The sequence below is a fragment of the Oryzias latipes genome, chromosome 8 (genome assembly GCF_002234675.1).
Source record: "Oryzias latipes chromosome 8, ASM223467v1".
Taxonomy (NCBI): domain Eukaryota; kingdom Metazoa; phylum Chordata; class Actinopteri; order Beloniformes; family Adrianichthyidae; genus Oryzias; species Oryzias latipes.
This window is the reverse complement of record NC_019866.2, coordinates 12,087,508-12,102,058: the sequence shown is the minus strand read 5'-3', so window position 1 is coordinate 12,102,058 and position 14,551 is coordinate 12,087,508. Positions and strand designations below refer to the sequence as shown.

General features: G+C 41.2%; 1 protein-coding gene and 1 long non-coding RNA gene across 6 annotated transcripts in view; one reads left to right on the top strand and one right to left on the bottom strand.

The window, feature by feature from the left end:
* Positions 1–96: 96 nt before the first annotated feature.
* On the top strand, positions 97–1,964 carry LOC101161157. The gene is made up of 3 exons (XR_177418.4): positions 97–370; positions 625–655; positions 882–1,964. It is a non-coding gene; the product is annotated as an uncharacterized LOC101161157 (long non-coding RNA).
* Positions 1,965–2,326: 362 nt separating this feature from the next.
* LOC101159674 (testis-expressed protein 2) overlaps positions 2,327–14,551 on the bottom strand; it is a 29,373-nt gene continuing 17,148 nt past the window's right edge. For 4 of the 5 annotated variants that reach the window (XM_023957571.1, XM_023957572.1, XM_020705328.2 and 1 more), the window contains 11 exons: positions 11,937–13,680; positions 9,729–9,929; positions 8,690–9,044; positions 7,839–8,086; positions 7,563–7,706; positions 7,329–7,428; positions 6,034–6,154; positions 5,450–5,572; positions 4,974–5,183; positions 4,225–4,345; positions 2,327–3,811 (listed from right to left, as the gene is read on the bottom strand). In XM_023957571.1, coding sequence (XP_023813339.1) covers positions 3,662–3,811; positions 4,225–4,345; positions 4,974–5,183; positions 5,450–5,572; positions 6,034–6,154; positions 7,329–7,428; positions 7,563–7,706; positions 7,839–8,086; positions 8,690–9,044; positions 9,729–9,929; positions 11,937–13,658 — 3,495 coding nt within the window. In that variant the 5' untranslated portion in view covers positions 13,659–13,680 and the 3' untranslated portion in view covers positions 2,327–3,661. The remainder of the gene's footprint in view (positions 3,812–4,224; positions 4,346–4,973; positions 5,184–5,449; positions 5,573–6,033; positions 6,155–7,328; positions 7,429–7,562; positions 7,707–7,838; positions 8,087–8,689; positions 9,045–9,728; positions 9,930–11,936; positions 13,681–14,551) is intronic. The other variant, XM_023957574.1, reaches the window with a different exon arrangement.

The following is a 14,551-nucleotide window of genomic DNA, read 5'->3' as shown; positions in this document are numbered from 1 at the left end:
AATACGGTGTGGGGGTTGGACTTTGGGACTCATACCCACATGAGGAGGAGGCGGGACGTGAGCTCCTTTCAACCAATAAGGAAGTGGCGTTTGACACGGAAGTGGTATAAAAATAGTTCCGGGAGACATTTTCTTCCACAGCTAACCACGCTTTGGCAACGTGCCTGATCAGGCATGGGCACATTTTATTTCAAACAAAATTTAAAGTAGACTATGCGTAGGAGGTGTTTGCATGCACGTTTTAGGTGCATACAAATCGGGGTTTTCCAAAAATACAAGCATAAATGTGGAGATTTTTCTTTAAGCAACACGGAATAGGTAGGCCGCAACTGCGCCGTTGGAAAGAGCAAGAGCGCCCTTCAAAATGCAGGTAAGCAATGTTTTAAAACGTTTTTTTTTTTTTTTATTTGTACTTTTTATATACATTCATAGACATCCTATATTGTAGCACGAGTTGCATTTAAGCAGTATTTTTCTATGGTTCACGTGTGATGATTTAAGTGCGTTAGACTTCTGACTCATAGTGAAGTTAACATCTATTCTGACATGAACCATGAATCTTGAAGTTTTTCTTTTTTTGTTTGTATCTACAGACAGCTAAATAATTCATGTTTTTTCCCGCAGAATAATAGGTTGGATTGCTAAAGCCACAAAGGTAAGCATTAAAATAGAACTTTGTTTTAAATAAAGATCATGTGTTGGTTTTTGAGACTGAAGACCACGTGACTCTTACAGAACCCGCATGTCAAATACTTTTTTATCCTAAATGGACTGCTCAAAATACCCCCCCCCCCCCCCCGTATAGGATGTGTCCTCATAGTGTTCCCTTTATTTTCTTTAGCAGTATAATTTGAATTAATCAGTGTTTTTGTCTTCCTCAGGTTTGATCAAGTGATGAAGACTTATACAAACATTAACTAGTTATGTACACTACAATGTCTCCATTCACCCATTTCCAAAAGTATTTACTGTCACAGATGTACGTTACTCACAATAGGTTGCAGATATTTATTTTTTTTGCCTTATTTTTGACAAAACCAAAAACATTCTACAAGCCTGTTATTGACATGGTCACATTTAAATATGGGCTATTATTGCTGTCTTAATTTTTATGGTAATAAAAATCAAACTTGTGAAACTGGTCCTTCTCATTCATTGTTTAATTGATGTATTGGTTTATTTCAAGAATTAAAAAATAAATTGGCACAATAAAATGGAAGTGCTATCGAACTCATTTTGGATATTAAGTTTGATTAAAGAACAGGATGCTCCCATGAGCTCAGTATGAGAGGATGTCATCAAGATGTTCAGCTGTGAAACCTCCAGACTTCTACATCCAACAGTCAGCTGTTTATACTGACCAAGACTATGAGCCCTAAAAAGTCGTATCCTTAGGATGAGGCTAAAGAACAATAGTTTCATGGAATGAGTTTTTCTGGCTGAGCAGCTGAATCCTCAAATCACAAAGTGTTGACTAAAGATAACCCAGCTACAGTTGGTTGAAGGCAGGGTGAACCTTGAACAGAAAAACCTCACAAGCACAAAAACAAGCAAACTCCACGAAAGTCCCAACCGGATTCGAACCAGCGCCATCTCTTGAGGTGAGAGTACCAACAACTGGTTCACCTCTTGTGGAAGGCCTTTCCTATAAGAATTGAAGCTGTTGTGGCTGCAAAGGATGGGGTAACTTAATATTTAATACCACATGTTCAGATCATTTAATTATTGGCCAAGAAAGTAAATTCTAATTGCTAAAATACTCTAGGATTTTTTTTTTTCCCTCAACTTTTCTTCAGCACAGCTTGAAATGTAATTGGTCTTGTCTTGTGGCCATTTACATGATTCAAAAAGTGCGAGATTAAAGTTAATCTTGTCATAACTGGAGTTGCTTGGCAATATCACCAAGTTTCTCTTTTAAAGCAAGACACAGATTGACAAGGAAAAATAAAATATCTCAAATATAATGGGTTTTTGTGACTTTTTTTGTTTGCAAAAGTTGTCGTCCGTAAGTTTAGTACTTGAATAAACATGTTTAATTTGCATCTTTATGAAATGTGTTTATACCTAGGAGTTTTTGTGTAGCTCTAAATGGGTCAAATCTTTTCAATGTTACTACAGAAAGCTTTTCGCTAAATTATAAGTTTGAGAAATTGAAAATGTACACAAAACCACAGTTTTTAGGGTTAAGGGCTGCATTTTTAGTTTTCTCAAAGAGATTTGTTTATGGAGCAGAAATTCATCTGGAAACAAGTAACTCGCAGTGTAAACCTAACTTGAAGGTTGGACTCCAGTGATGTTATTCTGTTTGATCCATAAAAAGACCAAGTTTGTTTTAGGGGAAAAAGGTTTATTGATCCACAATGATCAGAACCATAACAATCCGCAACACGACTCAACACAACAGCAATTTTCATCACTGTTCAAAAAAGCAACACTGAAATGAAAATCAAAGGGCACGTCTGAAACGGTAAGGTAATGCAAGAAATGTGGTGGCTCACCATGAAGGAATGTTTGGTTACTTAGAAGGCACTTGCTGCCTCGAAACATTAGCCAACACACATTTTTAACAAAACGTTAAGTCATAATTGAAGCAGACATGTATCCAGGTTTACTATGATCCAGTGGTTTTAGATTGACGGCTTTGAAAAAATACAGCAAATCCATAAATAAGCAAAATAGTTTTCATTATGAGTGTCTGCTGACAACACGAAACAATATGGCTAATATCCAGTGTGGGGGTATTCCAAAATAAAAGTTTTTTTTTTTTTTATCTAAAAATTACATTTTTAGACAATAATGATGACAGACTTAAGTCTCCTGCTGCCAAGAGGAAAATAAATACAAAATAAAATCCTTTCTGTATTTTTCCAACATCTTAATGTATTTATCAAAACAAGCAGAAAGGGAGGAACTGATTGCTTTTTTTGTACATAATACACCTTTCAAATGTAAATGAAAGATTGCTTTGGCAAAAAAGATACAAAATTATTACTTTTGCTCAACTCTGAACTAGAACACAAGGAGTAATTGAGACAGAAGCTAAGTGGAAAAACAAGCTTCTGCACAGCTAGCAAGCTGCAATCCCACTGATACATTCAACAGAGCTGGAAAGGCAGAGCTGCAGAGAAAAGTTAATAAATGCTGGGAGTTGATAAGAAGACCACGCTGGGACTGCGTGGGACTACTATATTCTAGGGATTTTATTTTGAAATATTTGGGCCACCCCTTTTAATTTTATAATTTTTTGTTTTTATAGCAGTAAGGTTTTCTAGAGTTTTAAGCATTGCACCAAAAAGTTTGCAACAATCAGAGTTGCTGCAGTTGAGCATCACAGGTTTCTGGTTCCTCGAGCTGAATCAGATGGCAGTTTTCTGATCCAGTGTAAAAAAATGTGTTTTCATTAGGATGTGTGTGTTGTTGTTTTTTTAATCTAAAAAGTTCACTTCCATTTGTTAGTCACTATCTATTGCTTTTAGCAGCCACAAATGATAAGGGCTCATATTTTCCCATTTTCGACCACATGTTTTAGGATACTGCTGCAACAGATGCTGCAAGGATGGAATCAGGTATTAAAGAGTTTGTCGGCACATTCTCACTCCTTGGCTTTTTTCTTCTTATGTCTGAGAAGTTCCTCTGCCACGCCACAAGAAAACCCAAATCTTTAAACATCAGGGATGTCAGACTCCTCTGGTTCCGTATCCTTCATGGCATCATTTATCACAGTCATCAAGTTGGCATTTGAACGTGTATCCATGGCTGAATGCATTATGGGTAGCCATAGGTCATCCATGTTTGGCATAACGAATATTTTCTGTGGGCAAAGAAAAACAGAGTGAACCAAAGCAGCTGGGACGTAACACAAGCAAAAAAATTTAAAATTCACGAGGCATCAGACCAGTTTTAGTGTTAAAAAAACAAATTCAGCTCCAGTTTTGAACATTTTCTATCATAGTGTTTTTCAAAGCTAACACTGTGAAAGAAACCGATGATTACAGCCCTGGAGGAGTCAGACAGGGATAAATGTAGATGTGTGGGAGAGCTGACCTAACCACTCAGCTACAGTGGTGTGCATCAGGGCGGTTTTTAAAACAGCAGGTATATTATTATTCCTCTTGTAATGCAATAGATGGGACAGCCACATACACCTTTTGAGTGCATGCAGATAAAAAAATCTGCACCCCCCCCCTCCTTTTTTAAATAATCGTTTTTTTTTTTTGTCTGTACCTGGAACTCCTGATCCAGCTTCTTCTCTATCCACTCTGTAACGTGACCCAGAGTGACCTCCCTCTCTCCCAGTTTAGGCCTCGCCTTCAGCTCCAGGTGAGGAGGACTCCGGAAACCATACCTACAGGCAGGATAACACATTGACAGCTACAGTGAAGCGTAAGAGTGTGCATTTAGCATGCATTGAGTGGTCTGCTAGATGCATCACAAATCCTCTAAGCCAGGCATGTCCAAAGTGTGGTCCGTGGGTCAAAAATGGCCCATGTTCAACAAGGTCTTGTCAGACAATCAATAATGTGTGTCCCCCAGCACTTTTTATAAGAACTGAGTGTGCAATTTCTTGATTGTAATTGGCTAAATTTTTTTGTATGCTGTTAGAAACCACTTGATCTTCAGAGCCTTTAGGGTCTAAGGTCAAGAACGGATTCATTTGTTTCTGTGATCAAAACTCCAGTGTTATTTGTATGTGTGTGTTTGCAATAAAATGTTCATTAAATAATTAATTAGCATCTAATGTTAATATAAGGGTTCAAAGAGTGTTAGGCCGAAGGTTTGGCCCTCACACATTTTCATCTCATCAAATCTGGCCCTCTTTGCAAAAAGTTTGGACTCCTCTTCTCCAAGCACTCCACATTTTGCATGTCCGTGTTTGTCCAGCAGAGGGAGTATTTGCAGTGTTCTCCAGTTAAAATTCCTGGAAGTCAGCTGCTCATGAACAACCATTTTTTGAAGTGGAAAGATGAACGTACCATATTCTGTCTGTGGGAGGTGGGGGGATGTTGACGGCCAGAGTTCCCCGGCACTCTTGTACCTCCACTGTGAGCAGCAGGGGGGTGTTGGATACCTCTTCCATTTTCTTCTTAATGAACTCGGTCTCCGTGGCCTTTTGGAAATATTTGGACTTGGCTATCTTGTCCACCAAGCGCATGATCTTGCTGGGTCTGTGGCCTCCTACGTAGCTGCAGGGGCCAAAGATGGAAAGAGAAGAGGAGGTGGAGGGCACAAGGAGTGAGTCAGGTTCATCATTTATTCATAACAGCCTCTCTTGCTACTCAGCACCCACACGGGAGGGAAGAAACAGAGCGATACATCAAATCAGCAGCAGGTCTTCAAATGAGTGGACCAAAAGACTCTGCTTCAAGACATCAACATGAATCTAATATTCTGCCCGTTTTTTTTCTCATCAGATCTACACTGCTGTCGCCGTAGCAACACGTTGGCTCACCCTTCAGCTCCAGGCTGAGTTGATTTGTCACTAAGGACTTCTGGGGGATCTTCCTCATCTGATGAGCCAGCACTGGATGACTCTTCATCACTGTCTGCCAGACAGTATGTCCGTGACCTGGGCCTGTCGCACAAACACACACTGGCTGTTACTCTGTCAGGCACCGTTTGCAACAAAATCTCTACAAAATATATTCCAGGATAAATCACAGGAAATTAAATGACACCAAGAAGATGTTTCAGTGACAGGTAGTGGAAGGCATCCAATCCCAAACTCACCATTCATTGATTAAATCCATTATTGTAGGCATCCAAAAGGGGAGGATTGATATATGAAGAGAGGGGAGGAATTATGAAAAACACAAATGACAGCTAATATATCCATCTACCCCATTATAATCCGGTTTGTAGCTTAAAAAGGATCCTAAGTACTTTGCTTTAGCCTGTCACAAAGAATGTAACAGAAAAATAAGAGTTTACTTTCATATAATAATAGAAAAAGTCATTTCTATAATTGATTTTGCCTCCAAAGCTGCAGTTTGAGATTATGAAGAAGCCACTAAATGTGATGCAAATAAGTCCCACCATTCTTTCCCGTGCTCCCCAAGTCCCTCGCCTTCTTTCCCCAGACGCGCCAGGTTTAGCTTCGTCTCTAGCGTCATGAGGAAGGAGCCTCGGTAGGAGATCTCCAGATCAAACCACAAGCCTGGGCAGAAAAGACAACAAAGACATTTATACTCTTTTAATTTTAGACCTTTTCCTCTGAACGACTCAATTAGATGTGTTTTTTCCTAAAATAAAGGACAGCCCTCTGACTGGCTTTAATCACTGTGAAGTCCCCCACAGAGCTGCTGGGAAGAAGACCAGAAAAGGTCAGCTCGATGCCAGCCTGGCTCCCTATTGGCTGACTCCGTCTGGGTACTTCCTGTTTACACATCATTAATTGCGGACAGATTTCACTTCCCCTGCTGTTTATTCCCCTTGATCTCTACAGTCTCTGGTGTTTTTGTCTTTTTATTGATTTGCTCCTAATTTTCCAATTATATAGATAATTTCATATTTGTCACAGAAGTGCTAGAATAAGAACATTTGGTAGAATACAAATCAAAAGGTGTTGGACCTTTAAAAACATGATTTTTTGGCAATAATTTAAAGAATAAGACTCAGATAGTAAGATAAATATTTTCTAAAGAGATGTTGCTAAGTGGTAGGATTCAGAGAAATCTCTGTATGCTGGGTTAAAAGTGAGCTGGTATTGCTTGTGATCTAAAGGAAAAAATTTAAAACCAGACATATTTCTGCAGAAAACAGTTTATGAAAGGAATCATCAAAAATAATTGATGATTCTTTTTATATCTGCAATGCTAATACCGAACAACACCTGAAGCTCTCCTGTCGGCCAAACGCAACAAATGAGCTTCAATAAAGTCAGATTCACAAAAAAATTGTTGAAAGATGAGGAGTTTTTAAAAAACTAGCCTAACGTATTAGACATGCTGCTTGAGCCTAATGATAAATTAGCATATTTTTAAAGAACATAAAAAACTGGAGGAAAAAATTATCAAACACATGTTACTTTTAGTCTGTGGAGAAATTGTGATCATTTTGAAGAGTTGAGCTTATGTGCAAAACCAGCCCAATTCTCTGCAGCTCAAGGCTGCTCAGGGGTTTTATAAAATATTTGAAATTCCATTAACAAACAAAAGTATAGAAAACATTAGTATATGAAAAAAAGAATTGAGTGAGAAAGAAAAAAAATGCTTTATTATGTATTATTTTTGAACATTTAAGCCATAAAATAAGAAAAGCAGTGATTTCCATCATAGCCCATGAAGAAACCTAAAAAAGCTGGACATGCCACCACAGCTTTCTTTTCCTACCTTGGTGGTCTACAGAAGGTTTGGAGGCACGAAGGATCTTAGGAATGGAAAATCCCATATCAAGCTCGGTCAGAGTCAGCTCATTCATCACATACGGCAGCTTAAACAAAAATTAAAAGAACGTTATGAATAAAAATATTTGTGAAGACAGCTCTTGGAGACAAAATGCACAGAAGTACTGCATTTAGACTGCTGTTTTTGTGGTTTCTGTTACAATACAGAGGTGCCACTCACCCTGATCTTACTCAGCTTCATTTGGATCTTTTTGGAGACGACGTCGGCCCAATAATTTTCTCTGAGGAAGTCCCAGAAAATTCTCCCCAGGAAAGCGTTGACCCAGAGCTCCGACTCATCGGTCTCCTCTGAACTTCTCTGTAACTGCAGGGAACACATTTGTACTCCACAAAAGCCAGGGGGGAAAAATGTACGTGATTTCATAATATTTAGACCCCTTCAGGGCAGACACCCCTATTTTTTGTGGCTTTTTTGTGGCATCCATCTGTCTCATACCTTCTTGGTGGTTTGGGGGCTGCTCTCGGGGCTCTGCCCTGGGCTGTCATCTGCAAATGGGCTTCTCGGTGGAGCTTGGGGGTTAACATATTTGGCCATGTAGACGTTATAGTCCAACTGCATCTTCTGCTTTGACCCTCCAGCAGGGCCACAGGGGAGAGAAGACAGCTCTTCGTGGCTTCCCCTGTCTGCCTCCAGGCCCCCGCCTGCCTGAAAGCTTCCGCTGCAACTGTGGGCTGGCAAGAAAGCTACAAGTGGATGCAAGAGAAGTGTAGAGAAGACACAATGATCCATTTTCACCATTCCAGTCAATGCGTAAAATCATTAATGATTCATGACGGTGATTTCAAAGCTTTGAGTAATAAGCATCTTCTTTGTATTCCTTCTTTGACAATGGACTCCAGCTCTCTATTAGCATGCTTCGCACAGGAGAACACGCTGCATCATCTCTTAAGTAGACTGCTTCACAAATCTGTGTGCAGAAAAACTTGATTTTCACTGCAAAATCTTTCATTTTGGAACCGTGTTTGATTTAAAAAGGCTCGTATCCCGGCATGGAAACCAGAGCTACAGTACAATACACTGCTTCTCTGCTTGTAATCCTGCTGACCCATTCACACTCAGCTGTTCATTTAGTCGAGGGGATTGGAAGTCCCTAAGCTGAGGCTTAAGCACAGATCTGATTGCAGTGCAGTAATGTTCTCCAGAGGGTAGTTATTCTGACTGTGGGCTGGGATGTGTGCAAATATGTGTGGAAGAATGAGAAAACCCCTCCACAGTCCATCCCAGTATTTTCTCATCCTTCCACATGTTTTCTACAAGTCCATCTATGATGGTTATCTGAATCTCACCACTCTTGCCAACACCAGCCAGGCCGCCGCCTCTCCCCTCCAACTTCACACGAGATGCTAGAAGAAACCTCCGGAACCACTCCTCTTTTTCCCTGCCGGTCCTCCCAAACAAGTAGATTGTCAGATCTCCTCCTCCTGAAGACGGTCTCTTCTGTTCCTCCGTGGACGCAGAGCCTTCGGGTCGGTCCGTGTGATCGGTCCTCTCCCCTTGCCCTGCCAGCCGGTCCTCTGCGGCTTCACACCGTTCCTCCTGAGCTTTGGACATGAAGTCATCCTGCTTGGCCAGCTCAATACAAATGGGGTACTTCTTGTTCCAAACGCGCTTTCGAGCAAGACTCTGAGGCATCAAGGAGATCTGTGGAATGCAAATTGCTACAGTTTTATTAGCCAAAGTGCAAAAGAATATGAACCTTTGCTCTCATCAGGTGTGACCCTAGCAGGGGCTTAAACTATGAAATTATGGGGATTTTTGTTATATTGATCTCATTATTTTGGTTTCACCAATGTTTTAAATAGGAAAATCTGGTCAACTCAACAGATCAGCTAGTCTTTTATTCTTTCTTTAAGAATAAATTGTCTTGTGAAAAAATAAAAAATACTTGTTTCGCCTTTTGGGGCACCAAAAAATATACAAAAACTGTACACAGAAACTGTTTAGCTATCACAACAATGACAGTGGGCTTAAGAAAAGGCTTTTCTGATACTCCAACTTATCATATTGAATCAAAACAACTGTTTTGTTGCTTGCACATTTATTTTTCTGATCAAATTTCCTCCATCTTCACACATTTTTGTCTGTTTGTTGTGCAGGTTACAAATGTTTAAGAGGTATTTTTTGGTCAAACTTGGTGTAAATGTGATAGGAGCCTATTTTTTAACTCAAAGGGCTACCTAAACATGTATAAATTCAAACCCAGTGAGCATTCACCAGGTGGCCAGCAGTGACTCACGCTTTTTCAGCTCATTAATGCGCAATCCCTATTTAAGAAGTGTAACAAAATCTGTTTTTGTTCTTAACACGCCTCAACAGCCTCCTCACCTTGCTGTCAGTCAGATCAAAGATTTTCTGGCTGATGTAAGTGACGTCGGGTTTAGGCTCGTTGTGCGTGGCGCGGCGGGAAATGTTCCTGTTGGGTTTAGACAGGCGTAGGACGGAGCCCTCTAAGCGGACGTAAACAGAGTGGGTCAGGGTGGCGTGGTACATCTCTGGATCGTAGCTGTAGATCTCGTTCATCCAGCCCTGACAGAGAAAGGAAAGACATCAATTCAGGTTTTTTTCTTTTTAAAGGGGGGGTTTGATGAGGATTTAACCTGGACTGTGGGCTGAGCGATTAAATCTAAAAGAAATTTTTTAATAAATTGACACTATTAGCATTTTTCTTCTAGAGTTTTTAGAAAAGGTAGTGTAGTGTATGGATAAAGAGATGGATTTTCTTTTTCAGTCTCCATTCAATAGTTGAATGTGAAATATTCCCTTAAAACTTTCATACAACAAAAAGAACTTTCTAAAAAAAATGTAACCCTTATAAATGGCACAACTGCCTAGAAGAATCCCTATTTGTGCTTCAAGCTAAAAACTATTACTTGTTTTCTGCATAGATATATTTTGCTGCAAACTATAGAGCAAATGTAGTTTAATAAAATTTGTGGTTTTTATGCATTTACCCATTGCTGCATTCATTATTCTTATGTTAATGTGTTTTTTGTGAGCATCAACTCTTGTAGAACAGCCAACCCCTCTAGCCAAAGGCTTCCTAGTGCAACAGGGAGGTACACATGTACTAGTACATCTTGTTTTGCTTGCGTAACTTCTATAAGCTAGTAAACAAGAAATGTATTTCTTTGTAAAGAAAAAAGCTATAATTAAAAGGTTTTCCTTAGATTTTGTTACTTTTCTGACCAGACTCACAGTTTAAATCAATGGTGTTCATTTCACACGTGGATCAATAACATCCCCATTTTCCTTAACAAGCAAGTGTTTATAAGCATGAAGTATTTCTCATTTTTCAATTCTTAAAACCAAATGTATCTAGCGGCATTTCGTTCAGTTTCTGCAGAGTGAATTTAACCAGCAGCCTTATTGGATGTTAGTTCATGTTTGGGGCTGAATATTACATTTACAAACTTTTGCAGTGCACTTCACCAGCACTCCTGTACCATGCACCCTTCTCCCACTTTTCTTTATTTCATTGCCGAAGGAAAAGGTTAGGGGGTTAAAGAAAAAAAAAATCAAAAACAAGTTATGATCTCATAAACAGTTCTTAATTTTGCACCCTTAAGTTGATCTCCCCAGGTTACTTCTGGCATCAGTTGTGGACACAAAGTAGCAAACAGGAGTTAATCATGTTAATAACAACTAAACTGATAGATAATAACTTTTTATAGTGCATCATAAACAGTTCTATCGTTAGTATTTGATCAGTGATCTGTAAAAAGGGCATACACTTATAATGTGTAAATACTTCAGACTGGTATGGAAGATAGCAGTAATATTTGTTAATTTAACAATCATTTTAATTTTTTTTTTTTTATCCAAGACTCAATCTAAAATACACCTTCTTCTGAGCTCCTCCTTTCCTTCTCTTGGTTTAGAAGTAATGGTAGAGCCAAAAGTTCTTACCTAATGCCACATTCATGCCGGGCATGATATGCACATATTTGGACGGCAATCTTGAACGTGTTTTTAGCATACGGTGTTCACCCTGGACTGTCACTACCCAATACTAGCACATATAATCACAGCCGGAAGAGGCCTGGTGCAAAATGTCGAAGCGGTGCAAATCTCGTGAGTCTTACTCCAGGCTTTCCCTTTCACCGTTCTATTCCGATGTATGAAAGACTTGGTGTCATGGAATTCCAGCCGGGTGCAAAGCACAATCATTAATTTCTACTTTATGATCAATTTTCAAAAGATTGGACTTTTGTGAATGAAAAACGCACCATCTATACGTCACTTCCAACTCTGAGTCCCCGATTGGTCAAAGTTTGACCTGGTTTAACTTGCAATGTGTGTTCAATGTGTTTTGTATGTAGAGCCTAAAAAAGTCTTTAAAATTTGGGAAAACATCTTGAAAACGGGAAATTCTTGAGCGCAGAAGCCCGAAACGCACATAAAAGTGTGTTTACATCCATTTTTCATTGAAGGTGTTCACTTGAATGTGCATTGCCAAACCTGGTGTGAGCATAGCTTAAGAGGTAGAATTGAGATTTAGCCTTAAACTGAAACAAGTCATCTACGGTGCCTCACCTTAAAAATTTCTGGTTCGCTTATTTCCAGTTGAGCAAAGTTCAACCTCACCATCCTCTGCCTCCTAATTCTGGTCCCTGATGAGGAGGGTTGAGGAGAAGACAGCCAAAGGACCAGCAGGGCCAGCACAAACCCTGCCACTATCCCATGCAACACAGAACAAACACATGGAGGCACTGGAAGGATTAAGTACAAATAAATCATCTGTGTTAAGAAGATGAGGCCAGTCACACAGTCCACTTCCTCCTCTTCTCCCTCCTCCTCCCCTGCATCGAGTTCACTACATAGGCCAGTGCTGCCAGTATGGGGCTGTCGGGATACGGACCGATCTCCATCTGGCGTCTCAGTATCGGTACAGACATCAAAGTCTTCACTATACAGTTCACAGAAGTCGTCGTCTTCCTGTCGAGCCACCAGGGCCGACATTGAACAGCGGCCCATGGTTATGGAAGGGGACCTACAAAGGGCAGGCGATGGGGCCTGGGCCAAGGCTGGACTGAGTGACAGAGACGGAAAAGAGAATAAAACAGAGTCGGGCCCTTTTCCTGTGGGCGTTTTCTCCTCTTCCTCTCCTTCACCCCCTTCTTCCTTGATGCTGTAGTTGCTGTTAGCGTCTGTATGTCCGTTGACAGCATTTGCTCCGCTGAGCTCTGACGCGCTAGTGGAGAGCGATTTGGCACGATGCGCGCTTCCAGTAAATCCCACACCTGACTCATCGCCCATAATCTTACTGAAAAGCTGAAGGGGGTCTGACATCACCTCCGACAGCCGTCGCTTGGTGTCCTCGATCTTGGCCTCCACCTCTTGGACTTTAAAGAAAGATCGGCCATCTGGAGACATGATGGGGGAGGAGGGGGCTGTTTTGGAGTCCCCCCCAGCTTGAGTGGCGATAACAGGGGTAGAGGATAATCGGGGTTGGGAGAACTGTTTGAAGAGCTGCATGTTGCGAGGCGGAGCCCGGTGGGATGGAATTTGTTGAGGGTAGTGATGAGGAGACCCTTCCTGGTGTTCAGCTTTGGAGATGTCTGTGGATAAAGACCTAACAAAAGACTTCATCAGCTGTCTGGGGCGTGTGTGTGGTGGTACCGCTGTGGAGACGGGAGTTTCTCGAGACTCAACATCATTAGACAGAGACCTCACCAAACTGAGAAAAGGTTTGGACGAAGACAGAGCTGTGGACCTGCAAGGAGAGGAGGAGCTGGAGCTTGTGGGAGGAGGATGGGCTGGTCGATCAGTCGGCCAGGAGGAGCTCGCAGGAGGGGTGGAGCTCAGGTGGGAGTGGGTGGAAATGGGGATAACAGCAGTGGTAGAAGAAAGGGTCTGTAGATAGGGGTCTGGAAGCTGAACAGATGAGGTGATGGATGATACAGGTAGCACCGCAGCTCCAGAAGACGTTTCTACTTTGGCAGACTCAAACAGCATCTCCTCTTTTGCCTCCAACCCTGTGGTGACACACAGCTCATCCACCCCTGCAGCTCCGCCTTGACGCCCCCCAGATTCATCATCCACAGAAGCAGTCGCTGCAGGTCCAACCTCTATGCCGTAGAGCTCGTCCTCCTCATCTTCCTCCTCCTTCCCCAGAGCAGAAAAGTGTATGGTGATGGTGTCACGTGAGCGGGAACGCTGCACTTGGAGCCTGGGCCCGGGAGTGTGGCGAAGGGGGGGCGTGTCAGGATGCTGGCCACTTCCCTTGCTGCCGCTGCTGCCCTGACTGCTCATCATAACCCTGAACAGGGCTCACCGCCTGGAAGAGGCAGACAGGAAGGTGGAGACGTTTTCACACACATATAGAAATCAAATCTGCACAGTGATACAGAACCATTCATGCAAAACAAATTTCTTACACAGAGTTGTGTGACTTTTTAATGTTAAAAAAAATTCACTTTTCTGCCTACTCATGGCTGACTACCTGGATCAGGTGTGTCCAGCCAATTAGGACATGGCACAGCAGGGTATGTTGGAAACCAAACAGGAATGCGCCTCTCTGTACTCATCCCTGATTTAGGAGAAGCCCCCAAAACAATCCTGTACATCGCTTTGACACATGACTTTGACTCATGACTAAGAAGTTGTTTCAAGGCCTTAAAGCCCAAATGTCAAACTCATGCAGGACGTGGCCAGTGATATGAATTTGTTTGGGACTGCGTGATAATATCTAATCAGTATTAGAGCTGCTTCGAGTGCGCCGCTAATACCCTACAAATCCCACAATGCACTCCTAATTTGATTGCACATTGAAAGTCAGTAAAAAGCCCACAAACAGAAGTCCAGAAGGCTCTTGGATGAGGACTGATCACCACACAGGAGTTGTGTTACTGAGGAACACCTTCATTCAACCAAAGATTCCCTCAACTCAAAGCCTGATGTCTAACATTGAAGAACTTCAAGATGTGACACCCAGTCAAGTACTAAACTGAGCGACAATACATATTTATTTTTCTTTTGTATTGGTGCTACAAAAAAACTACATCTTCATCTTTTTTACAATCAATTCAATTTTGGCTGCCCTTGGCCTGTAGAAAAAATTGTGTCAGTTAATAACGAATGCAACAAAGCTTTTAAAGAGCTTTTTTTTTATTTACCAGTTTTTCTTGATTGTAATGTTTAATATTAGG